The sequence below is a fragment of the Anoplolepis gracilipes genome, chromosome 16, assembly GCF_047496725.1.
Source record: "Anoplolepis gracilipes chromosome 16, ASM4749672v1, whole genome shotgun sequence".
Classification (NCBI taxonomy): Eukaryota; Metazoa; Arthropoda; class Insecta; order Hymenoptera; family Formicidae; genus Anoplolepis; species Anoplolepis gracilipes.
Genome location: NC_132985.1, coordinates 5,576,954 through 5,603,779, shown reverse-complemented (window position 1 = coordinate 5,603,779; position 26,826 = coordinate 5,576,954). Strand labels below are relative to the sequence as shown.

General features: G+C 30.4%; 4 protein-coding genes across 6 annotated transcripts; 1 reads left to right on the top strand and 3 right to left on the bottom strand.

Annotated features, from left to right (window-relative positions):
- Nucleotides 1-804: 804 nt before the first annotated feature.
- Nucleotides 805-13,598, top strand: Rme-8 (receptor mediated endocytosis 8). 2 transcript variants are annotated; one of them, XM_072908443.1, is made up of 18 exons: nt 805-1,340; nt 1,590-1,854; nt 2,323-3,168; nt 3,471-3,914; nt 4,306-4,716; nt 4,906-5,471; nt 5,772-6,684; nt 6,763-7,119; nt 7,218-7,409; nt 7,504-8,016; nt 8,118-8,696; nt 8,814-9,243; nt 9,357-9,639; nt 9,736-9,949; nt 10,043-10,228; nt 10,333-10,473; nt 10,566-10,806; nt 10,893-13,598. In XM_072908443.1, the coding sequence occupies exons 1-18, from the start codon at nt 1,270-1,272 to the stop codon at nt 11,006-11,008; spliced, it is 6,768 nt and encodes a 2,255-aa protein (XP_072764544.1). In that variant the 5' UTR covers nt 805-1,269; the 3' UTR covers nt 11,009-13,598. The 2 variants fall into 2 exon arrangements, with proteins under 2 accessions (XP_072764544.1, XP_072764545.1); XM_072908444.1 differs by having other exon boundaries at nt 806-1,340; nt 3,546-3,914.
- On the bottom strand, nt 12,255-19,310 carry LOC140674692 (tyrosine-protein kinase receptor torso-like). The gene is made up of 17 exons (XM_072908447.1): nt 18,579-19,310; nt 18,305-18,447; nt 17,685-17,811; nt 17,462-17,569; nt 17,276-17,346; nt 17,038-17,200; nt 16,787-16,947; nt 16,580-16,706; nt 16,367-16,497; nt 15,812-16,022; nt 15,111-15,283; nt 14,887-14,977; nt 14,728-14,793; nt 14,564-14,637; nt 14,139-14,353; nt 13,922-14,059; nt 12,255-13,805 (listed from the first exon to the last, which is right to left on the bottom strand). The coding sequence occupies exons 1-17, from the start codon at nt 18,727-18,729 to the stop codon at nt 13,637-13,639; spliced, it is 2,319 nt and encodes a 772-aa protein (XP_072764548.1). The 5' UTR covers nt 18,730-19,310; the 3' UTR covers nt 12,255-13,636.
- Nucleotides 19,311-21,657: 2,347 nt separating this feature from the next.
- On the bottom strand, nt 21,658-22,410 carry LOC140674695 (dolichyl-diphosphooligosaccharide--protein glycosyltransferase subunit 4). 2 transcript variants are annotated; one of them, XM_072908456.1, is made up of 3 exons: nt 22,236-22,410; nt 21,930-22,047; nt 21,658-21,834 (listed from the first exon to the last, which is right to left on the bottom strand). In XM_072908456.1, the coding sequence occupies exon 1, from the start codon at nt 22,408-22,410 to the stop codon at nt 22,306-22,308; it is 105 nt and encodes a 34-aa protein (XP_072764557.1). In that variant the 3' UTR covers nt 21,658-21,834; nt 21,930-22,047; nt 22,236-22,305. The 2 variants fall into 2 exon arrangements, with proteins under 2 accessions (XP_072764557.1, XP_072764556.1); XM_072908455.1 differs by lacking the exon at nt 21,930-22,047.
- LOC140674691 (uncharacterized) lies at nt 22,340-26,511 on the bottom strand. Its single transcript, XM_072908445.1, has 5 exons — nt 26,211-26,511; nt 24,068-26,136; nt 23,432-23,718; nt 22,533-23,188; nt 22,340-22,410 (listed from the first exon to the last, which is right to left on the bottom strand). The coding sequence occupies exons 1-4, from the start codon at nt 26,280-26,282 to the stop codon at nt 23,019-23,021; spliced, it is 2,598 nt and encodes an 865-aa protein (XP_072764546.1). The 5' UTR covers nt 26,283-26,511; the 3' UTR covers nt 22,340-22,410; nt 22,533-23,018.
- Nucleotides 26,512-26,826: the final 315 nt, after the last annotated feature.

Genomic DNA, 26,826 nt, shown 5'->3' with positions numbered 1-26,826 from the left:
AACATACTTTATAAGAAATAAGAAAAAAGAAGAGATTCAAGTGTCTGCTAGTAGATGGGGCTTGTTGGAAGGTTGTTACGTTTGATGGTAAAACAGTAAAGAGAATATATTTTACATATATATATATATATATATATATATATTTTGAAATTCTATTCAAATAACGTAACAGTTTAATCCTAATTTTTATTATTCATCTTTACTGAAGTGACTAAGGTAATATTTATAATTTTCCCATTACATTTCTTCCCAGTGTGTAATTAATATTAATTTTAAGATATATATATATATATAATTATATTTAATAATTTAATTTATAAACAAAATTTTGTTACAGCAATTTTTAACGAGGAATGACAGATCTCCGATATGGATTTTACCAGGGATATGACAGATCCTCAATGAAGACTTTATAAGGGATGACAGGTTCCTAGTGCAGACTTCATCAGGGATGTGACAGATCTTTATTGGATCATACAATATATTGCGATAGAAAATAAGAAACCCTATTTCTTTATTCAATAAAAGAAGGTCAATATTTCTATATGTTTTAACATTTAAAAGCAATTTAATTTTTTTTTAAATATTAAAAATAAAAATCAACAAGAAATTATCTTTTGAATTATATTCGTGTAAATTATCTAATTGTTAGTAAAACGATATATTAATATTAATGTAAAGAAATGATATTAAAACTTATTATTAAATCTCAAAAATAATTTACTTTGTCAATTACACAAATTTTGAATATTTAATTACAAATTTACATATCTTTATTTTCAAAAAATAAACAAAAATATAAAATAATATTTAATCTTACACTTTTTATATTAAATTTTATTCAAAATACAATTGAATTTTCATATTATAAACTTTACTGAGTAAAAACAAATTCGGCCGCCATAATCCTATTGTATTGCGGTGCTGACATCTGGAAACAGCTGTTCGTTAACACCCCTTACGCCCCCATCGTGTACGACCATCATGGTCGCTCCCAGGTTGATGTAGCCGTCGAAAATGACATTTGTTAGATGAAAGAGATTAAAGTGTGCCTATACCAAGTACCATCCATTCAAACAAAAATCAACAGCAAAGACAACGCAGTTAAAGTTCATATTTCTTCCCTATGTCTGTTCTTCGAGATGCCGATCGTGTAATTTTGTAATACGCGAATGTTATCCTATGCCTCTTGTCCTGTACAAGTGGTATTCAGCGGTTTATTAAAACTTTGTTCAAACTGGTACGATTGTATCCACAAGAAATGAAACAATGATGCCGATAAAGGACAATCAAGATGTGGCGTGCTTTTTAGTTACCAAGCATTCTACATGGAAGGGGAAGTAAGTGCAATTTTCTTATATTTATAAATAGCTTCTTTATATGTCTATAATTTAATTTTAAACTTGTTTGAAAAAGAGTTTAAACCATATAAATATCTAATTTAAACATTAAATAAATTCTGTAATAGTATACTACTCTATATTAAACAAAAAAATATTATATAGCTTTTAATGGAAAAATGTTTTCTTTTAATTGATATAATAAAATTTTTAACAATATTATGCTTATATTTAAATAATTTATTTTAGGTACAAACGTATCTTCTCTATTGGTTCCATGGGAATAACAACATACAATCCTGGCACATTAGAAGTCACAAACAGATGGGAATATTCCGATTTCATAAATGTACAACCAATAAATAAAAGTCAATTAGGCTCCCATGAATTTACCATAACTGTGCGAAAGGAGCGGAAAAATGATACCATGAAGTTTAGCTCCGAACATAGATCGCATTTGTTGACGGAAGCACTTAAATACAGAAACCAATTTGAAAAATCTAAAGAAATCTTGGTGAGTTTATACATTTTTATTGTTTTTTGTCCTCCCTCTTCTACTGCTTTAATAGATTTTTTAAAATAATAAAACATGATGATTACATCATTCAGATTAATTGGTTATCTCTTTATATATTTAAAACTATTATAAAAATATCTTTAACATTATAGAATATTATTATATATGACAAATTTTATACAAAAATAAAGCAAAAGAAAAAAATAATTACAAACTATATAGCACATAATTTTGCATATATAACATTAATAAAATACAGTCGGACCTCTTATCCTACGACATTTTCGGTCCGGAATCTTTCCTTTAAACCTCTGATCCTATGACAAAAATTTGAGAGTGGGGGTATAATTCCCCTTTCGCGGTCGTAGCATGAGAGGATTTTTTGTCGTAGGATAAGAGGTTTTGTAGCATAAGAGGATTTTTTGTCGTAGGATAAGAGGTCCGACTGTAATTTTATATTTATAGAGATATCAAGCTTACAAACATCATTGGTCTGATACAAGATTACCAATTGTGTTAGAAATAACATCATATAGTCTCGATCAGTTGGATCCTGCCACAAATATGGTATTAGCTAGCTATTGTTATAAAGATTTTGAAGGGCTTCTGACAATGAGGGATTATCCCAATGGATTTGTGATTGTATGTGGTGGGTTTGGTCGCCTACATCTGTTTGCTTCTATCCATATGGAAGAGATAAAGAAAAAGTTGCAGGAAGCTGCGCTAAATAATTTAGGCATTAATATAAAAATGTTGAAGGAGCCTATAAAACTAGACGACTTTATTGCTCAAAGATTAGGAAAGTTTAGCGGCGACGAACATATAACAAGTGTTTCGGAATTTACTGTACACAAAATCTCGTCCAGGCATTTGGACTCACAAAGAAGAACACTTTGTCTTTCGGACACCTGCCTGTTGGAAAGAGATCCTCAAACATACAACATTTGTACTCTTAGGCCATTATCAGACATTTTTACCTTGATTCGTGATAATGATAATCCTCAGCTGTTTACTATACAATATCTTAATGGCGAAACGCGCAGTTATACTGCGACGAATAGAGATTCCTTATTGGCATCTTTACTAGACGGTGTAAGAGCATCCGGAAATAGAGATGTCCACGTGAAGATGTATCCCATATCTAGAGGTAAAAGACTCGGACCTTTTAATCTGTCGGTTGATGAAGAAGTCGAAACGACACACGTTAAGTTCCTTCAACAACCACCCGGGGGACGTACGTTTGCTGAAATTCTGGAAAGATTTAACGCAAATATACCATACAGTGGTCTTAATTACTCCACTACTCAAGATGTAAGATAAAGCTCATTATTCAACAATATGTTTATAAGATTATAAATAAGAAATTATAGTTGAATACTTGTGTATATAAAAGCTTATACAGTACATTGAAGCGGTTAAATTACATTAATTGAGTGAGTTTGAAATATTTTTGAAACTTTATAAAATGAATTGTAAACATTTACTTTTATCTCTTATAAAATCTATATGTGTATACATATGAAATTATAAAGTTTCAAAGATAGAAATATTTGCATAGATATATAGATAATACATATCAAGAAACACATGAGACACATTTTCTGTTTATTTAGGAAGTTGTACCGCTTGAATGGACTGTAACAACGTTACAACTCCAAGTACATCGTATCACAAATGATTACTTACAGGGAATCTTTACTGAAAACAAAGACAAGATTATCCTTGGAGCTTTGAATACTTTAATTAGTAAAGATTTGGAGACAAACAGCGAGATTGAGGCGCAATTCCATGCACTACGAAGATTGGTGGCTAATAAAATTGGCTTTGCTGCCTTTACAACGCTTTCTGGTTTTAGAGAAGCTGTTGGTACAAAAGTCGTAAAGGCTTTAAAGAAACAAAATTCTGGCGTAACGCAAGCTGCCATAGATTGTATTTGTGCTCTGATGCAACCTATGCATGATGATTGTGATTTAAGACAAGAACAACTGAACAAAAGTAGTCTGCTTAGCAGTAATAAGTTTTTAGAGAGTTTGCTCGAAATGTGGGTTAATCACATTGTGAGTATTTCAAGTTTAACACATTTAATGTTACTCGCACACACACTTACTCTTATACTTGAAAGATTAGGTGTCTGAAGTCTACTTGAAAAATTTTTATATAGATGCTTTATACAACTTGTATAGCTGCTCCAACTTATTTTGTGTCTCAAATGATTTTATGATGTATATCTTTTTATCATCAAAATTTTTATAAACATCTAGATGAACTTTATATATTTCATTTAATGAGAGACCTGAAGAAATAGTTTTTCCTGATGATATATACAGAAATTCTTTGTAAGATATATATATATAATGCAATATAAATAGATATACATTTATTACACTATAAAATGTGGAATGTTTAATCGATTGCTACAATAAAGCTATTTCTTTGTTAATATTACAGAATCATGGAACAGGTGCATTGGTAGTTTCTGCTATGCTCGATCTTTTAACATTCGCCCTATGTGTACCATACAGTGAAACGACTGATGGTAAACATTTTGACAATCTTTTAGAAATGGTTGCTACAAGAGGCAGATCTCTGTTTAAATTATTTCAACATCCTTCGCTGGCTGTGGTCAAAGGTGCTGGATTGATAATGCGCGCAATCATTGAAGAAGGTGCGCCAGAAGTAGCAGCAAAGATGCAAGAATTGGCACTCGCGGAAGGGGCTCTACCAAGACATCTGCTAAATAGTTTATTTACTGTTGGTAGTGATAGTAGACTGTTAACGCATCGACAATTGTGCCGACATCTAGTAGGTTTATGGGTCACGGGACATCCCACAGCTATGGGATTATTGAAACGAATTATGGTGAGTCGATTATATTATCTTCAATTATATATAAACTTTATATAATTTTATATACACACACTAAATATTATGTGTGTATATAAAATAATAATATAGACATTGTCTATAAGAGACATTTAAGATATATTTTTCTATAATGTGTCAAAACTATATATATAAAATAACATAAAATTATTGCTTTATTTGCAGCCAGTCGGCTTGTTGAATTATTTGGACTCTGATGAAAAAGTACCAGAGTCATTCCTTGAAGAAGAGAGATTGAACAATCGTGACAATTTAAAAATAGCAATAGATCATGCGTCTAGAAATAAAAAGAGCCCACAATGGATTGCTATCGAACGTCAGATGCGAGTAGTTGAGAAGCATGTAGAAAATGCTCTGCAGCATTGGGGTGCTCGTATCGGAATAGAGCGAAGAGAAAAAATTAAAGAGCGTCCGATAGTCCTGAGAAAACGTAGGGAACGAATTAAATCTGAAGCAAATTGGAAATTATTCTATTATAAATTTAATCAAGATCACGCACTGCCAAACTTGATTTGGAATCATAAAACAAGAGAAGAATTGAGAATAGCGCTGGAAAATGAGATACGTGCATTTACAGCAGATAAAGACTTGGCTGGTGGAACTTTGATCGCGTGGAATCATAGAGAATTTGAGGTACAATATCAATGTCTCTCAGATGAAGTTAAAATTGGAGATTACTACTTGAGGCTTTTGTTAGAAAAAGATAGTCCAGACAGCCCGATAAGAAAATCGTAAGTACATACCTGTCATTGTTTTACATATATATTTAATAAAAATTAATATAATTGATTAATAGATATTGATGGAGCTAATTTATTAATTTTGTATAAATCCATGCTTATACAATAAAATATATTAATAAAAAAGATTAGTTTTACACATAAGAAATATTTTTATAAGATATATAATTAACAAAAAAAAGGACTTTACTATTATTGTGCTTGATATTAATTTTTAATATATTTTATAGTATAAAAGTTTTTAGACATAATGTGTAATAAAAAATAACAATAGTTTATTTTTTATTACAGATACGAGTTTTTTAATGATTTATACCATAGATTTTTATTGACTGCGAAAATCGAAATGAAGTGCCTTTGCTTGCAAGCAATGACGATAGTGTACGGTCGGTATTACGAGGACATTGGTCCATTCTCAGATACAAAGTATATACTGGGAATGTTGGAACGCTGCTTAGATAGAACGGAACGCGATAGGCTAGTTATGTTCATAAATAAGCTTATATTGCATAGACGAAATGTCAAAGATATAATGGATCAAAATGGAGTACGAACTTTGGTCGATTTATTGACATTAGCGCATTTACATACTTCCCGAGCAGTTGTGCCAGCACAAACTAATGTGATAGAGGCAGGTCCGCAGCAGGAACGGATGGAAAAGGAATGGTATTACAATAACGGAGAGCAACGTGAAGGCCCGATAAGCTTAAGAGATCTAAAAGAATTGTACAGTTCGAATCAAGTGACTTATAAGACAAAAGTTTGGGCACAAGGATTAGATGGATGGAAAACAATTTCGCAAGTGCCGCAATTAAAGTGGGGTCTCGTTGCGAAAGGAACTCCCGTAATAAATGAAAGTGAATTGGCCAATTTAATCTTGAATATCTTAATTAAGATGTGCGAATATTTTCCAAGTAGAGACGCCGATGACGCGGTGATCAGGCCGTTGCCACGCGTGAAGCGATTATTATCCGACCTTCAGTACCTGCCACATATTGTACAGCTTTTGCTAACGTTTGACCCGATTCTAGTTGAAAGAGTCTCCACATTGTTATGTGAAATAATGCGAGATAACGCGGATGTGTCGAAAATTTATCTTACTGGCGTGTTTTATTTCATCTTAATGTATACTGGTTCTAACGTCCTACCGATCGCAAGATTTTTACAGCTTACACACACAAAGCAAGCCTTTAGGAATGACGATGTGAGTTTATCTTTCTATAATATATTAATGTATAATTTTTTATAGACATATATGATACATTGTTGTTATATTCTTTAGAACACTTCTTCAGATATTATGCAACGAAGTATTCTCGGTCAACTGTTACCCGATGCAATGGTGAGTTACTTGGAAAATCACGGGGCGGAGAAATTTGCGCAAATATTTCTCGGAGATTACGATACGCCGGAAGCAATTTGGAACGCTGAGATGCGAAGAATGCTCATCGAGAAAATTGCTGCGCATATCGCAGATTTTAGCCCCAAGTTACGAAGTCATACTATGGCTAGGTATCAATACATCGCTATACCTGCTGTGAGATACCCGCAATTGGAAAATGAATTGTTCTGCCAGATATTCTATCTCAGACACCTTTGTGATACCGTTAAATTTCCACAGTGGCCTATTCCAGAACCTGTAAGTTTAGACAATAATTGACTTTGTCTTTTTATATTAAGCAACAATACAACATATAAAGAGCATTAATGACTTATACGAATGTAATATTTAATTAGGTGCAATTATTAAAAGATGTATTAGACGCATGGAAGAAAGAAGTGGAAAAAAAACCACCACTGATGACTGTGGACGAGGCTTACAAACAACTCGGCTTATCTGTTGGAAAACAACACGATGCAGCGGTCGTTAGGAAATCATTTTATAAATTAGCTCAAATGTATCATCCTGACAAAAATCCTGACGGGAGAGTAAGTCTGTATTTATATTTGTCTTATAATTTAAAAAAATTTTTTTTATATATACTTTAAGTGTATTAAAACATATTCATCTGATTAATTTCAGGATAAATTTGAGGCTGTTAGTCAGGCGTATGAATTTTTATGCAGTCGCAGTTGTTGGTCGACTACTGGTCCTAACCCCGACAACATTGTTTTGATACTGAGGACTCAGAGTATACTTTTTCATAGATATACGGACGAACTTAGACCTTACAAGTACGCCGGTTATCCCCAGTTAATCAAGACGATTAAGCTAGAAACAGACGACGAACGATTATTTTCCAAATCTGCCCCATTGCTAGCAGCTGCGAGCGAACTCGCTTACCACACGGTGCATTGCTCGGCATTAAATGCCGAAGAATTGCGAAGAGAGGGTGGTTTAGACGTGTTACTAGAAGCATATACGCGATGCGTGTCTGTCTTGAGCAACTCGAGTAAACCCACTGACGTAGCGGTGCAAGTTTGTATGCATATCACTAGATGTTTTGCTGTTGCCGGATCGTTCCGAGGATGCAGAGATAAGATTATCGAATTGCCGCAACTCGTAAAAGACCTTTGCAGAATATTGCATTTTAAGGTATTTGCAAAAATTATTTTTACAGTTAAAAAATAACTTATTTAATTCATTTATTTGCAAGAATATGTTTTAATTTGGATTCTCCTATTTTTTTCTTACAGCATTTAACGAAATTATGTGCGGTTGCCACGGAATGCATTTCATCTCTCGCTATAGATAGCATATTACAAATGCAGTTATTACAATCTGGTGCTTTGTGGGATCTGTTGCTCTTTATGTTTAACTATGATTATACGTTAGAGGAAGGTGGCGTGGAAAGAAATCAGGATGAGAATCGTCAGGAAGTGGCCAATAATTTAGCTAAATTGGCAGTACGCGCTTGCGCTAGATTAGGCGGTTACATGAAGGGAGAAAATGAGACGCCCGTTAATCCCGTTACCGTTGCCGCCCTAGAAAGCTTGTTAACGCCCTATCTAGCACGTCAGCTTGTTAAAGATAAACCTGAGGAGATTTTAAAGATATTAAATTCTAATTGTTCAAATCCATATTTAATCTGGGACAATGGAACCAGAGCGGAATTGAATGAATATTTAGAAGCGAAACAGCAAGACAGATTAAATAATAGCGATAACTTTGAACATGATTTTAGCGATTTCAAATATACCGCTCATGCCGATGAATTAGTAATCGGTGAAATATTTGTGAAAGTATATAATGAACAACCAGTGTATCCAATTGAGGTAAATTAATTTGTTTTTTTAGAAATAAGATTACAGAATAAACTATAAATAATCTTATACAATTAACTTAGCCATTCCAAGTTGTGATAATAAAAATAAGAGCTATTTATCTTTCAGAATCCAAAGAGTTTTACAATAAATTTGCTCGAATTTCTATTGTTGTCTTCGGAGTACTTGACATCTTTGGGAAGTATTCCTTTAAGTAAAAAGGATCAAGAGAAGTTGGAACATATTGTTATGGCGCTTAGAGCACTGAATAATGTTATCAAAAATAATCCTGGAATTGAATTACAGTGTATGGGGCACTTTAAATTGCTATTTGGACTTTTGAATTGTAATAATTTCAAATTAATTCAAAAGAGCGCTCTAGAAATAATCAGTAATGTTACCAAAAATCAAGAATGTGTCGATGATATAGCTGCGAATGAAGTTGTAGTGCATTTATTGTTATGTTTACACAGCCTAAAGGAATGTCAGCTTCTTGCGTTAGAAACTTTATATGCACTGATGAGTTCGACTAAAATTGTAAAAGATGCATTGGCAAAAGGTAAGTAAAAGATATAGTTGAATATATGAAGAGAATATAGGAAAAATATCTATAAATCGATAAAGCTTTTCAATATAATTCAGATTTAATGTTTTTTTTTAAATATTTTTCAGGAGCTGTTGTGTATATTCTCGATCTGTTTTGTAATTCAAGTAACGTTCAAATTAGAGAAGCAGCAGCTGAGTTACTTGCGAAAATGTCATCCGACAAATTAGCTGGACCAAAAGTTAAGCTTGATTTATCAAAGTTTTTGCCTAGATTATTCAGCGAAGCTATTCGCGATGCACCCAAGCAATGTGTGCACATGTTTGAAACGAAGCACGAAAATCCTGAATTGATATGGGACGATGATGCAAAAGCTAGAGTAGCAAGAATTATTGCCGAGTTAAAAGACGAGTAAGTTTTACAAAAACGATGCGACGTATCTTGTTCTCATTTCTTTCTCTCCTTTTTTGACAATGTTGAAATTAATTCTGTTTTTTTATCTTTCAGATATCATGCGTTACAGAGACGGAATCCTAATGCCATATTAAAGTTACCTGATACACAGAATAATATTGACATCGCGACCAACGAACCTGTCGTAGGTGGAGTATATCTTAGATTATTCATAGCCAGTCCTGCTTGGGCGCTTAGGAAACCAAAAGAATTCTTAAGTGAATTAATGGATACTACATTAACGCTGATGTCTAAGGAAAAAACTGATGTAAATATTATAAAACGAATTAATACTAAAGCATATTAGAAATTTTGTGTCACGATATGTATTTGTTGTGTACATTTATGTTTTTACAACCAGACGGATACGTTGGAATTAACGACCCAGGCACTCGTATGCCTACTCCAAGCACAACCTACTTTGGCAGACCAAGTACCATCCTTGGGTCATATACCGCGACTTTGTCGTCAGATGGCTATCCAGAATAGTCAGCCATCGGTATATAAAACAGCTATATTAATTTTACATCAATTAGCTACGAGCGAAGTAAGTTTCTTTGATTTTGTGTATGTGTGTGTGTGTGTGTGTACGATAATTATTATTACGATAGTTACATTTCTAATTCTCGTTTTCGATTTATATTTATATAGATTTGTATCTCGTCCATATGTCAAACAGATTGCATAAGCCCATTAAAGCATGCGATGCAATCGAGAAGAGACATGATTGCAGTGGCATGTGAAACATTGAACAGGTTATTTTCGACGAATGAAGATAGACTTATCAAGCAGGTAGGCACGTGTGAAAAGTGTTCATGTAATAATTACACGTTAAAATACCGTATTCAGAAATATTCAATAAAATATTTTGTTGTTACATGTAGGCATTGGATGCTGAAATGGTACCATATCTCTTAAATATATTAGAAGGACGATTAGATATTGTTGAGAATCCTGCCACGACTAAAGCACAAATAGTAAAAGCTTTAAAAGCCATGACGAAAAGTTTACTTCTTGGTGAGAAAGTTAATGCCATTTTGGAAAAGTCGAGCGTATGGGCCGAATATAAAGATCAACGACATGATCTGTTCATTTCTAACAATACCAATTCTGGTTATCTTACAGGTAAAATATATCAATAGTTTTTAAAGTATATAAAAATAAATATTTTTCGTTAATTGAAATTTTCCACTATTCTCGATTGTTATTAGCCGCAACTCCTGTATCCGCTGGTTACTTAACAGCGGGACCAAGTGCAACTTTGACCGCGGGCCCACCACCAGTAGACAAAGAAGATCATCTAATTAATAGAAATGATAGCATCTGATATAGGTAGCATCGTAAGTGGTACAAAAGACAGTGAGCGGATGTCTGAGATACTAAGAGATTCCTATCGGTAAATAAGATACCGGTATAGAGACTACATTGTCTGTGATTTTTGGCTTCTTAAAGAAAGAAATTTTTATTAATCAAATATTGTTTTTGCTGTATAATCTTTATATTTATAAGATCATATAATATATATTTCGTTCTTTAATTACATTTATGTATGAGTCGTAGTATATAGCGTAACTATAAAACTTAAATTGTCAGTTTTTATGATAATACAAGTATAGATATATAGATAAAATTATAATATTTAAAGATACTTTATTACATCAAACAAGTTTTCGGACAAATTTTTATCATGTACTCGGCAGTAATATGACATTTTGTTATGTTTCTGATAAATGGATTTATATTTGTAAGTTTGTCCGCAGGGTATTTAAAAAAAAAAAAAAAAAAAAAAATCGAGTATTGCCTGAGGTGTAGTCGAAGAATCAATTTTTTTCTGTATCTAAAAATCTAAGTGAAGAAATAATTATCAGCTAATTAAGCTTAGCTTAAAATAACATCATTGTAAGTTATTTACTTTTCCAGTATTGACGTAATGTTTTCACACCTATGTATAACTAACTAAGATTATTTTGTAATCCAAATTTAAGCTTAATTATGCATTAATTACATTTCCACTTGAATTTTTATTAAGGAACAATTAATACTTTATGAAAAAATATGTCTATCTTAACCAATTCTCATATCTTTAGGAATATCTATATGTATATGATATGTAATATTACAAGATTTATTTTTTAACTAGATTAACCATGAGTTTACATGTAAAAATTTTCGAGAGAATTATAAGTAAGATTTATGTAATAATTTGCAGTAAAATCAAAAAAAGAAAAAAAAGAAAACCAACATGAATTCATATGTAGTAATGCAACAACTTTCTCTGTGATAGCATGTTAATTGTGACACATACATGTAACGAAAGCTGGTGGTACATTCTAAGTCTCGCCACTGCAAAAATACATTTTCATTGGTCATATTCCAAGCAGTCAGAAATATAAAATGTACTTATATGAAATTGAGCACGTCCTTGTAAGAAAAAAAGATAAATTATGTGAAAAAGATTAATTTAAAAAAATTAATATAAATCAACATATATATAAAGAATTGGGCAATATCCTTATTTATTCATAATGAAAAACTACATTTTTTTCTTAAAATTATATTATCAGAATAAAAAGTTTAAAAAATATAATTATATTTATTTGTGTGCAAAACGTTTTTACAATGTACATATTGTTTCCTTGAGATGATATCACATATTTTTAAATCAGAAGGTATTCTCAAGTGTATGCTTGGTAATCGCAATTCAAACGTATCTTGAATTTTGGATGTCATACTTGCTATTTATTATCTTGAAATATACATTACTATGTATACACACTTTAATATTAAAAAAAATATATACTATTTATATCATTATAATTATCTAATATATGCCAATTTTTGTACGACCTTTCTAATATTTTCCAAGTCGCCAAAAATTGCAGAATATTATTTATTACTGATTATTTGTCGATTTATTTATTCTAAGATTTTTTTAAGACAGATTCTTAATATGTAATTATCAGGGACTCTCGAAAATTATATAAAAAGCGATAACATCTAATAATATTAAAAGGATTCTTCAATAACATCCATTTATGAACATTTGTATACATAATTTCCAAAAAATGTTTATATAAAAGACATTTAAAGAAGAATCATTGAAGAAGAAGAAAAGGGACGGAAACATTAGAGCATCTTTTAGATATCTTTACATTTAGACCCTATCTGAGCAGTATATCTTTTTTCATATTATTTATTAATATTCGACATATCTATTAATTATTCATAACAAAATAACATTAAAATGATATTGGAAGGTTTTAAATGTTATAATACATATGCGAATTATATTGTTCTTGCCATACATCAATTATACATTTTTGCATTTCAAATTTGATGGATCAAATCATGTATACGTAGCAAATGTAAAGCAGAACAAACTTAATTAATTTTGATTTCATGGTAATATTAATGTTATGTATGTTACATAGATAAATGCATTTATTTGCAATTAAATTTGCAATTTATGTATGAAAGAATAAAAATTAAATTAGGTTTTTTCTTTTACATTACATAATGCAAAATATATAATTATAGTATAGTATTATATCTGTGCGCGTAACTCGTCGATTCTCTCTTTTTTAGAATAAATGGAGGAAATTGATAAGATAAAAAAAAATGTATATTGAAAGTAAGTCGCACCATTTCTGAACATATTGCACTGTATTGTGTATGAACAATTTGTTAATTTAACTGCGAATGAAAGAGCCTTAGTTAAGTTGATGTATGTATTTTTTATCTCACAAAGTTCTTAAAATTGTGAGAGTAAATATTGTAAATACATAATATGTATAAGAAAGAATTTGCCACAGATTATCATACATATGATTAGAAAATAAACGATTTTGCACATGGTACAAATTCTTTGAATCATTCGATTTGTCGAGTTTGTTAATAAATTTGTGCTTCTATTACTATATATTATTATTTTAATTTCTATTCAATATATATTGAGCTATCTTTCCTCATTAGTTTCATCAGCTGATTCTTGTAGAATCTCACACAGATTCAAGTATTTGTTTTCCGAATAATTACTGAGCAATTTGTCTAAGCTTTGTTTCAATTCGGTAAAAGTCGGTCTACTTTGTGGTCTCAGATTCCAACACGAATACATTATATTATACCTGTATTTTAAAAAATTAAATTGAAAAAAAAATATATATATATATATATATATATGTATATTTTTATTTGTGAATCACAGAATTTATTAGATAACAAAAATATTGTATGTACATACAGTTCTCGACCGCAGTTTGGTGGTCTTTCCATCCGATATCCAGATTTGAGAAGTTGTAAAATTCTATTTGTGGGAGTCCCAGGATATGGCATTGCACCTAAAGTGACTATTTCCCATAATAAAATGCCAAAAGCCCATCTATAAACAAATTTTTATTATAAATAATGGAACAAATGGCATATAATATATCATAATTTGACAACGAGAAAATGCGTACACATCGCTGTAAGTGGTATATATTTGATGCGTTAAAGCCTCGATTGCCATCCATTTCAAAGGTAATTTACCATCTCCTTTCTTTCGATAAACATTTTCTTGATAGATATCACGACTGAGACCAAAATCTGAAATTTTCACCACTCTATCCGGTCGCACTAATACATTACGAGCAGCCAAATCACGATGTACTATCCGATTGGAAGATAAAAATTCCTAAACATTTTTATTTTTATGCGAAACAATAAAATTAAGAAAGCAAATATCATGGTTTTAAAATATACGAAATTATTATTTTTTTTTTTATAAAATGTAATTTGTGTACAAAATTATATTTAAAAAATGTAATTGTATATAATTGCGTATATATAATTATTAATAGATTGTTATAATTATTAATAAATTGTTAATATCGGTATAACTCACCATTCCTGTAGCTACTTGTCTAGCGAAATTCAGTAAATCGGCGGAAGTAATATTCTCTGTATATTTTATTACATCTGTCAAAAAAAAAAAAAAAACATTAACGGAAGAATTGTATTATGTATGTGTGCTATTTGAATAATTAAATAGTTATTTATATAATTTACCTTGCTGAATATCATATAGGCGATTGGTGATTGTGCGTGTGTTCTCACAGAAAGATTCGCTCTTTCCTATGTGATAAAAAAAGCTTTTGTAGGATAAATATTATGAATTTTTATTATTTTCACATATAATTTATATGATATATGCATATATACTAAAACCTTGATGTGTGCCTTTATTGGCAAAGGACAGCGGTTCGAATTTCAAATGAGTCCTACGTTCGAATACGGCATTTACTAAATTCTGCCAAACCTAAAACCGAAATTTAATGAAATTTTTTTTTTCTTAAACATAAATAACAAAGTGTAAAAGTGATTACACACTTATTACTTTGAAGAAAACTAATGCATCTTTCTATTTTATAATGCATTTTTCGACAGCTTACCGTTCTTAAATACGTTTGTAGGTCTCCCTTGCTGCAGTATTCCACTACTAATAAAGGTTTATTATACAAAGTGCAGTATCCGATTAAAGATACTATGTTTGGATGCTGACCTGCGGACCTCATCATTGAAATTTCTTGATGAAAGCTTTTTATATCCTCTATCGTTGGATCGTCTGCGTAATAGAATAAGATAATAGTCATTATTTACGTCCTATATTCTCTCAGACAGTACACGATGATAAATATACATAAATATTTTTAGTATTTATTTTTTTTAATATTATATAAATATTTTATACATATTTTTTCTGTACATTATTAAAAGAAAAAAAATATAAAAACTGTAATCGACATATTATTAAGGTAAAATGTATATAATATTTTATATAATATTCATAGCATTCAAGTAAAAAAAATAAATATTTGTAGTATATTTTGACAATATTTTTCAAATATTATATTTACTGAGATATTTATGATAAAGCTTTATAATAAAAATATTTATGAAATATTTTGATAAATATTTATAAAAAATTCAAATAATTATTATTAATATTTCGTATATGTTTTTGTAATACGTGCTATCTAGGTTGATATTTTTACGTTACCATACATGTGTAGAATTAAAATATCTTTAATATGTGTTTTAGATTTTATGTGAATATTCTGTCGAATTATTATATTTTTATTTTGTACTATACCTTTCATCATTTTAACAGCTACATCTGTGATAGCGCCAAATTCATCTTGCAGCGAGGCAAGTCTGACAATACCGTATGCTCCACTGCCCAATACACCTCTAAGTTTCAGCTTTTGAGGATTAAGCTCAAATTTATCATACGGCAAAAGGGTGTCTGCATTTTTAACCGCATATTCTCGCTTTAAAGGTTTCTTTAGAGAATCCATAGAATCCTATTGAATTAAAAAAATCTCTAAGATCTCTGTCTCGGATAATTAAGAGATGATTTCAATTTTTTATTTTTATTATTTATTATATATTTGTTATTTATTTATTTAAATACGTCAACATATCTAAGAAAGATTAATTAAAACCAATAAACTTACTTAAAAATTTCACCTATTTCAAAATGTTAAATTGTTAACTTATATAATTGACATGTGATATTCACAATCAGGTACGCTCGTTAATTATGTATTCGGGCTTTTTTTTAAATGATTGAATATGTATCTCGAAATTAGTTTAGACATCAAACTTTAAAGTAGACTATACATAATTTGTCGATCATTGATCTTACCTCAAAATGCATGTAATCCATATCAATATGTTTATTCTTCTTGTTATGATGCTTTATGCAAATTACCCCAAACACTACCGCAATGATCATTAATGTCGGTAATGCTATGATAATCTCGCGATAAGATAGCTCTACAATTATTATGTCGCACATAATACATTTCATCCACAGTTTATTCAATGTAATCGATTAAAATAATTACCGTGTATTTACCTACTACTTCATCGATATTTCCCGATATAGTTGACTGTAAACTTACACCACCCGTTGATTCCGCTACGATACTGATTTCGTATTGCGATCTTACTTCGACGTTCAAGAAGAAAGCTTCGAGTGCATCCTAAAAAAAATTAATTAAAGTTTCAAATTGATATGATTTTTCGATAGAGTTGTAGAAATTTTTATTGCAATAATACTAACTCCAGATACAATCAATAGACACGGTTCGTGTCGAAGCGAGTCAAGTTGTAATGTATAATTGTCTGGTTGTAAAATGGGTCTGTTCCAGCTGACCGCGATATCGTATAATCCTTGATGTTTTTGAATATGTTTCGCTTGCAAACCTTTTACTTTTTCAGGTGCTGCAGAAAAACCATTAATTGTAAATTTAAATTATAATTTAGCTTCAAAATGAATTTTTACTCTTCCTGGGGATTATTTTAATAGCTTACCACAGATGCTTAAGTTGTGATGAACTTCCAAGCACGATGGTGTGACAAAAGTAAATATCGTTGCATTACTAATTTTCGAGAAGTTATCATTACCCGATCGGATCGATACGGTATTGTTTTGCTCGTATCGTAAGCGTCTGAGAAAAAAGTGGAAATCTAAAGACTAAAAAGATACAATAATATTTGATCAAATATTTGATAAAATAAATATTTATATCAATATAAATATTATCCTTACTTTTTTTAAATCGAAATTAATCAAGTTATGTTCCCCAGACCAAAATAATATATTATAATTGCAGCTTCGATCTAAAAGATATCATTCACAGTACCTTATGTATGTGTATGTGTATAATATATATATATATATATATATATATATATATATATGAAAATATGATAGTAAATTATTAGACGTGTATACCTTCAGCAGGCTCAAAAATAATTTTTGCTTGTAATTCGCAAACATTTTTACTTTCTTCTTCGATCTTCAAAAGTGAAATGTGATCAACTTTGCGTGGTTGATAATCAACTGAAAATATTAATCAATTCTAATAAATGAATAAGTAAATAGTATTGTAAAATAAATATTGAATGTCTAAAACAATAATGCATCAAATAAAAAAACCGGCTCAGAAAATTAATACCTGCATAAGTTAAAAACCAATCTGACGTTTCGGCTAATGAAACTCCATGCTGTGTTAATCTGCGTAAACGATAACGATAAAGTGTATCCGCTGTCAAATTTGAAAATGTCGATAATCCGCCATTGCTCTACGAAAAAAATTTATCTTGTAAAGAGAGACAAGATGCTTAAAAAAATGCTCCGTAATCCAAAAAATTTGTTTCTGTAAAATTTTACGTATAAATTGATACGACATGTCCTATATAAATATAAAGAAATACTATTCGTGACTTTTGCGCGATTAAAAGCATAGATATGAAACATTTTAACATCGTATTCATCAATTTAAGTTATAAGTTTAATCTTATTATCTCGACACTTCATACAAGTATTCCTTAGAGCTCTCGAGTATCTTTAAACATATCTATAAACTATTTAAAAACCGATCTATTGCAACTTTTATTTTCGATATCATCACATATTACATCACAACTATTATATTTATTTTGTCAAAAATAAAACTTGTGATCCGTCAAGTAATTAATTGATTATATAAATAATTGTATAATTATTGTTAATTTTGATTTACATTTAATTGTATAATTAATTGTATAAATTTAAGAATCATAAAAAAGCATTTACCACTGCAATTACACCCCACTTATCAACGGCAATGCTTTGCTCAATAACGTAGATCCCAGGAGTGTGTTTAATTATTAGCGAGTTCGTTCCTCTGCAGTGCAAACTAACATTTGCGCCAGCTTCCTCGTTTATTGTCGGATAAGCTAAAGTAGTTTTAATATTATATAATATTTTAAAGTAATATTTACAGGAGAGCAAGCAAAGATATCTGAGATATTTTAGGCTGTACAATTATTAATCGTTTTACAATTTTATAATATATTAATTAACTTACGCTCAAATCCATCCGTAGGTTGTGGACAGCTATCTCGACATGACTCCTGAAAGACGATAAATAATTGACGCGCGTTATAACAGATAGACAAAATTATACCTGTCACCCAGTAATATGTGAAGATATTATTTTCCAATTTTAAATATTGCATTTTTTTCTCTGTTTTTTTGGAATATTTATCGAACGATCAATTTCAGAGACCATGTGTCACGACAATAAAAGCAACGAAATTCTGGCAAATATTCAGCGAAGATGTATTTTTGAACACCAATCGTATGCACCACGATCGTTCTCGTGGACACTTTGCACATATTATTCTAAGGTTTTAAATGATACTTAAAATATATCACACAATCCCCCCTCTTAAAAAAGATGATAACCGCGGTTGAAGTCTCATTTACATGTCGCGTTTAAAATTGAGACTTACAATTAACATAGCCAGATCGCATTATTATTATTTATTTTAAGTAAATTTAAACGCGGGAGATAAGTAAGATGAAAACACACACAGGATGTCGCGATCAGATTACAGAATCCTGCTGCAAGCATTCGTGTGTGATTTAAGTCGCGTCTGTTTTTTTATGCGATACATATACACCCATATACGAGCGACAGTACACATATATCAATATGCGATCGTCGTCAACACCGCAAACGTCAGAGTACGCAAATCGAAAACTTTTGCAAAACTTTACACGTGTTTAGCGTGCGCGCGAAAAAGAGAGACGCATATTGCACGCTGCATCAATTTCACCTGCGTTTAAACGGTACATATTCGTAGGTGATAATGGAATAATGCATGGATAGAGTATCACGAGATCTGACGCAGTATCATCGCGTTGTTCATTATCATCTACAAGTACCATTTAAATGCGTGATGAAACAATGTACGTCATGTCTTTCAATTAAAAAAAAAAAAATAAAAATATATCTTTTTTGAGACACTTTATTTGCAATTGTGAACATTTTAAAATTTAAATTATTTTTCGTCGATATATTGACTTATAATTTCCAGCAGTAATTTTTTTAATTGAAAATTTCACAAAAAAAAGCACTATTTTGTTTTTTAGATTGCCTTCAGTTTTAATTTAGCTCGCGCAAGCATGACTTTTCACAAGTGCAAAGGAAACGCGAAAAAGGAGATAAACATGCTTAAAGCAACTTCATACATTATGCAGTCTGCTGTCTGTCGCTTTAGTACTTTTCTCTTTCAAAATAGTTCAATATGTATTTACAATGAAGTTAACTTGAAACTATTATATTGTTTAGTATATTTCTGTTAAAAGATGGAGAATTCTGATATTTATTTATATAATATATACTATATTTGTATGCTAATATATTGTATAGGATCATAAAGTATTGTAGGCGAAGGTAAAATCACTATTATCACAATGACATTAAATATGAGAATTTTTTTTTAAATCTAAATGTTAGAAACAACCGTGTAATGCAATATTATCGCTTTTATCGAGTCGAATATACGATCGTGCAGCTACTTTTCAGGTTTTCAGTTATGTTGACACAAGTGTCAAAACGGAGATCTAAAATGTGTACAGTATTGTTGAACATATGTTTATTTCGTGTCTGTAAGAATTTTCACAGATACAAGCTCGATGTAGATAAATTCCTAGCAAAGGAATCTCTCGAAAATTGAAGAAATTCTTTAAAAAAGTCGCACATTCGATTGTATCAAGTATATTTTCACAATGAGTTTAAAAAATAATAAAGTTAAGCCAGTAGTGTATTTTTCTCGGCATCTCATTTACTGAACAACTTTATTGACAAACTTGGCAGCGCCATTTTATATATAAGCCTCTTTATATCTTGATATCGTCGCGACATATATTGAATTTTATGTTCGCTATCACGGTGAAAATTTTTACTCTTGTAATACGCTATCATTTTTCCGATATAAAATTACGTACGACACATCGCACTTGCACCGATACGTTTTCCAAGCTAATTTTACATGTGCAAAGTGTGAATGAATTGTAGATCACTCATAGATCAATTTCGCGTAGTAAAAATTATTGAAATATGTAAAATAGAATATCATGTATCAAATATCACAATTATGTTTTATGATTAATTTTACTCTTTTAATCTAGTAAATCAAAGTTAAGTAAATATTTTAAATAAATTAATTAAATATTTTTAAACAAATTATTTTAAATTACTTTAAATATTTTCAAATAAATTCTATCTGGTGTAATATTTGCACAGCAAAAGTAATATAGATTGAAATAAATAAAATAAATCAACATACATTAATACTATATCACGAGAATAAAATAATTAATTTGACTTACATTTTTACATGCCGCTAAGCATTCAGCAGTATTTAGAGCTTCTTGGAAAATAAACCCATGAATAGTAATTGCACAAAAAGATAATAAGAGCATCAACAACATTCCGTCAACTCTGATAGAATAAGATGTACACATTATCCATCTAAGATTCACTGAATGAAAAGTACTTGGACTTATGGGATGAAGATGATAAGACATATTTTTTTCTATTTCTTCATTTTCACTTCGCTATTATTTTCTCCATTTTTAATTGTGATTACAGATAAGCTGCATAACTTATTAGATTGAAAAAACTCAATAATTGATCTATATTTCGAGTCCAAAGGATATTTACCAAAGAGATAATAGCGCAAGATATACAAATATGTAAAATAAGCACTTTTGCAGAGTATTTTATTATTTCACAAGCTTGCGTCCAAAACATACGCATTTAATCTTTAAGAGATGCACATTTAATGATAAAGTCGCGTTGCATTTTATTGTATAAACGGCACATATTCAAGCTAAGTGGCATTCCCCGCGATTAATGTCGCGAAACTAAAGTGCCCGCGAAGCTTACGAACGTGACGCAAATGAATCCACATTTGAAGAGGCTCGAGTGTTGTTTTAACGCGTATTACGACGGTCCCCTACTACGACTTACGACTATACCTTGTATGTTAATAAAAGGTGGGATTTACTCCCACTTTTTCTCTCCTCTTCTACACATTGTATTCGAATTGTTCCTTATTTTTAGGAGAGAAAGTGTATTAAATTTAACTTGTATAATTTATGTACAGCATTTTTAATTTAATGAATTGGAAAAGTTACATTCCCACAAACAGGAAGGTATATACAATATTTCTCTTTCCACATCAAGTATATGGTAAATTATTTAAAGTTCGAATCGCGTGCGCCAAAGCAAGAACTTGCGACTGTACTTCAGTTCTCTTTAGGCATTCAACCTGAAATATGATAATTTAATGACATGAAAAATGTATTCGAAGTATATTGCGAATGTGAAGTAACAATTAAAACTGATTGATGAGTTGTTTACAACCTTTAACATATATCCGTTGAATAGAAACTTCTAGAAAAAATTATCTATATTCGCATAACATTGTTTTCTATGAAAATTTTTTTATCTATGCATGTTGTAATTTAAAAATAAAGTTTATCTATAAAAAGAAAAGACGGTAAAATAGAGGAAAGTATAGAATTTATTTTCTAGAAATTCAATATGAAAAAAACAGATTGCACATAATTTATCCATTATCTATAGTATAATAATATATAAGCTCTATTATTTTAAAATGGCAAAATGACATATTTATTGAATATTATAGCCAACGTGGAAGAAACATACATGTTGTCGGTTCGATAACATAGGTTATGTTGCATTAAGTAAACATTGAGTGACAATTCTGTTTCTTGCCTTATTTCGAATAATTGGCATTTATATAGTGAAACAGAAATACTAAGAAAAATAGCGCAACTCCCAGGATGTTGCAGAATACGGCTAACTGTACGTCCGTGATCATCTGGAAAAGCAAACGGTCTGTCTCAGAGGATGTTCAAAAATCAGATTTAATATATTATTATAATCATATATTTCATCGAATAATATAACTTTACAAAATGTCAATTTATCAGATATAATTACCTTGAGATTGTGCAAGATTATTGCTTTACTATTTCTAAAAGATTATACAGTAACAGATAACACGTTTATAGCAATACGAGCAATGACATCGAATGATATACTCTGGAGAAAAAAATGTTTAGGTCTCCACCAGATGGAGTTTAAAACTTCGGAAGGAATCTTCCTCAAGTGTGGTTTGAATCTCTACTAATTAAGGTTTAAATTTGAGAATTTCAGTAGATTTCAGTAAAATGTAAAACCCAAGAATGTTACCCAAGAATTATACAGCATCAACATCATATTCAGAAGAATCATTCTCTATATTTAACCACTCTATATTAAATCACTTATATCACATTTTAAATGCTTTTATGTTTGTTTCTCAGTCTTGTAAAACTATAAAATTTTTATGAAAATACATTATTTATACAAAAACTACATTGTTCACATAATGTACATATAAGAAATATACATTGCTTCCATGATATACATATGTTAATTTTAAATTTATAATAATTTTGGTTGTCTTTTTAAAGTAGAAAGATCTAATATTCTGCTAGGACAAGTGGTACCAGGTGTTTGTACAAAAGGGAATTGACGTAAAGTAGGATTATTTTTTCCAACCGCCGGTTTAAAATCTTCTTTAAATGCCATTTTGCCATATGTCGGATCAGTATCTAAAATAAATAAAAAAAAAAAAATTATACATACAAATTATTTTATGCATTAAATAATAAAAATTAATAGTAATAATAAAACAATTAGTTATTATTTTACATATTAAATAATGCTGATGATAATTACATAAAACGGCATAAATTTTAGTATTATATATATTATAAAATATTCATATATAACTTTATACAAAAATGCTACATTCAAGTTATAACATTTGCTTTAATTAATTTTTTAGTACTCACTTTCTACTTGAATGCTATTCTTTCCTGGTAGAATTTTATATCTTTCTAAATAACGCATTGTAGCGAGTGACATGTTGGTGCCCTGCATATTGCTGACCATGAGACTCTTTAACGAAGATGACTCTTGTTTATGCACTGCTATATCAGCCAGTTGTTCATCGCTCAAATATTTTAATGCTAAAGCTTTCATGTGCATACTTGTATTTGTTTCATTTACAACGCTAGTAGTATTTATCATATTTGCTTGACGATCCAAGCGAGGATAAAAGGATGAATCAAAGTCTAACCTTGGAAGGAAATTACACAATTATACCCTTAATATATATATATATATACATCTAAGCAGAATAAAAAAAATAATTATGTGCTTACTTCATGCATAAAAAATAACAATAAGTTAGTTTAGTGCAACTACAAAACGAGTTATTTAAACTTAGACAGCAATATAGTTCACTGAATTGTGCACTATTTTAGCAATTAGTAGAACTTTTTATTTCTAAAGTAATTCTCATGCTTAAGAATGCAAAATTTAATTTTATAAAACTAAACATTAAATATAAATAAAATGAAATATATAATACATATAATACAATTAATATATAAGAATATATAAGAATGGAAGAAATAGACACCTACGTTTTATTATTACTATTCGACTCTCTATATTCATTGTTCTCAGTTAAACTGATACCAAATTTTCGAAGTTGTTCCAAAGTAGCTGCTTTAACAGTATTCAATGCTTTAGTTTCCACATTATTTTCTTGCTCAACTTTGTGAATTATCTTAACATTATTCTGAGTTTTGCTGTCCATAACACTAGAATTTTGTAAAATTTCATTGACTTGGTCTAAAACATTGTCATAGAATGTCCAGCCGATTTTCGGAGTATGTTTTAATTTATCACTCTCGTCATCGCTCATATATTCCTGCATCTCAACATGAATACTTGGTTCTGGAGTTGGTGGTGGTCTCTCAAATATTTTTAGATCACCTCCACTGAGTATCATGCTATCACCTACATCTTTAATAATTTGCTTAGTGTCATGTTTCTTATTCCTATAATTCTGATAGTAATCTGTCACAGGCAAATGGATGTTGTGTAAGGAATTGTTAGCATTCATGTTAGCGTTTTTTTCCTTGTTTACAGTAATGTAATCGTCTTCATTACTGACAAGTATTTTATTATAATTCATGCTCCCAATAGGACTACATTCCACGTTCATAGATGCGTCAAACATTTTTCTTGTATCTTGCATTTGTCGATTTATATTATCGTCTTCCTTCGCATACACTCGTTTATGCATTTCTTTTTTATTTAAATTTGCAGCAGGATATTGATACATTTTTAAAGATTCTGAAGTGTTAGCTGCGTTACATATATCTGATTCCTTCACAGTGTGTTTCTCTGAATCTCTCATGGAAGAACCTGCATTAAAATTGCTACTCTGCTGTTGATTAGAAGATAAGTAACTTTCCGAATCCTCGACTATGTTCTCCAATTGCGCTGCTCCACTTTTGCGCGTAAATGTATTCGTGTATCTTTTAACAGACTCTGTTGTATCTTGTACATTTATGGCATTTCTCCTATTTATATTGTTACCTTCTCTACAAACTTCTTTTTTTTCATGTATTTCGGGATCTATCAGAAATGGACTATTTTGCACGGTAAATTCAAAACTTGTCATAACGCCAATCGAAACTTTTTGTTCCACAAAAGCTTTTTTTGGTTGCTGTTCCAACAATGCCGTTTCCAATTTATTATTTTCACCGAAAATTCTTAAGTCTTTCTTTTCAATAGTAGGTGTATTCTGTATGCTCTCATTTTTCTTCATATCTTTGTTTTGAGATTGCGCAAGGGAAGAATTAAAGGCAGTATCATAACAATTTAACGATGGACATTTCAATACTTGATTCGCAAGAGCCGATGAACAAGAACATGTCGATTTGTTCCTAAAACTTTCTTCCTGCATTCTTACTAGTCTATCTATTTGTAGTTGTAAATTTTTTATCTGTTCACTCTGACTATTTACAAGATTTAATAAAGATTTTACTGTTTCATTATTGTCTATATTATAATTTGAGTGGCTAGAAAGTGCATGAAATTGCTGATATCCAGCATACGGCATTTGCTCAGTTCCCTTCAAAGTATCTGGAATATCTTTGTTAGGCATTCTTGTGCTATGATCAGGTACGCTAAATTTTGCTTTTTGTACAGAATTATAAGAGAACTGATTTTTGTTTGTAGGTGATGAACGAATCTCTCCAGCAGGATTATAAGAATTGTCCATATCAGGACATGTAAATTTTACACATTTCTCATATATTCCATTATTGGTCCTCATATTTACCACTTGTTTTTGCGTATCAAAAATTTTATCTTGCTCTTGTTGCTTTTGTACAGAAGCATCTGATTGCAATGCATGATTATAGGTATGAGTGTGTTTATATAATGGTGAAATGTGCATTGCATTTCTAGAATTAGCCTCTCGAGTATAATTCTGTTCCCTCCATGCTGCATAAGAATTAAGATTGTGTGAAATAGATGATGTGGAATTAATGCGTTCTGCAGTATTGTCAATATTGTCAAAAACTCGTATTGGTTTCAGTAATTTTGTTGGTGATGAATTGTTGCATCGATCATTCAGATTATGAATTGGTTTCTCGAAGATTAAAGATATTTCTGGCACAGTGGGCACTGGGAAGCTCTACATAAAAATTGTTTGATTATATTTTTTAAATATATACATACGCATAAACTATTGAGGTAAGAGCAACTTACGTCAAGTTTTGTTGGTTTTGGAATAATTCTTGGCTCAAATTCTTCTTCACCATCATCAGATTGATAATGCATGTTTGACTTTATCTCAAGAATGTTATTATATCAAAGTATTATTAAAGACATTTATATTTTTTTCTAAGTTATTTTAAATGACGTAATCCTTTGAATGAATTTCAGAGACTCCGAGCAATGATTGATATCACTAATAGAATTCGTCTTTCGTCTTCGTCCAATTTTGTGGTTAGATGCAACAGTCTATATTCGAAATATATGCAAAACTGGCGGAAATCGGAAATGCATAGTGATTTCACGCGTTCACGTATGAATCAAAAACATGAATATACAAACCACAAGATGTTACTATATCTGTGGATAAATAACAGCAGCCAATCAAAAAACTAGCCATGAATATTGAACAGCCAATGATGAGCAATAAAATATTTCGTCCATCTTTGTCTTTCTTTGTTTCATGGAAGTAAAAGTAACTGACCGACGATTTTGGGATTTTCTGTATCATTCAGAATCATGTTTGTAGCCCTTAAAAGTTCACTAGCAACAGGCACATTACGTTTGCGCGCCCGAGACCTGAGTAAGGACACATAAAATGTGTAATATC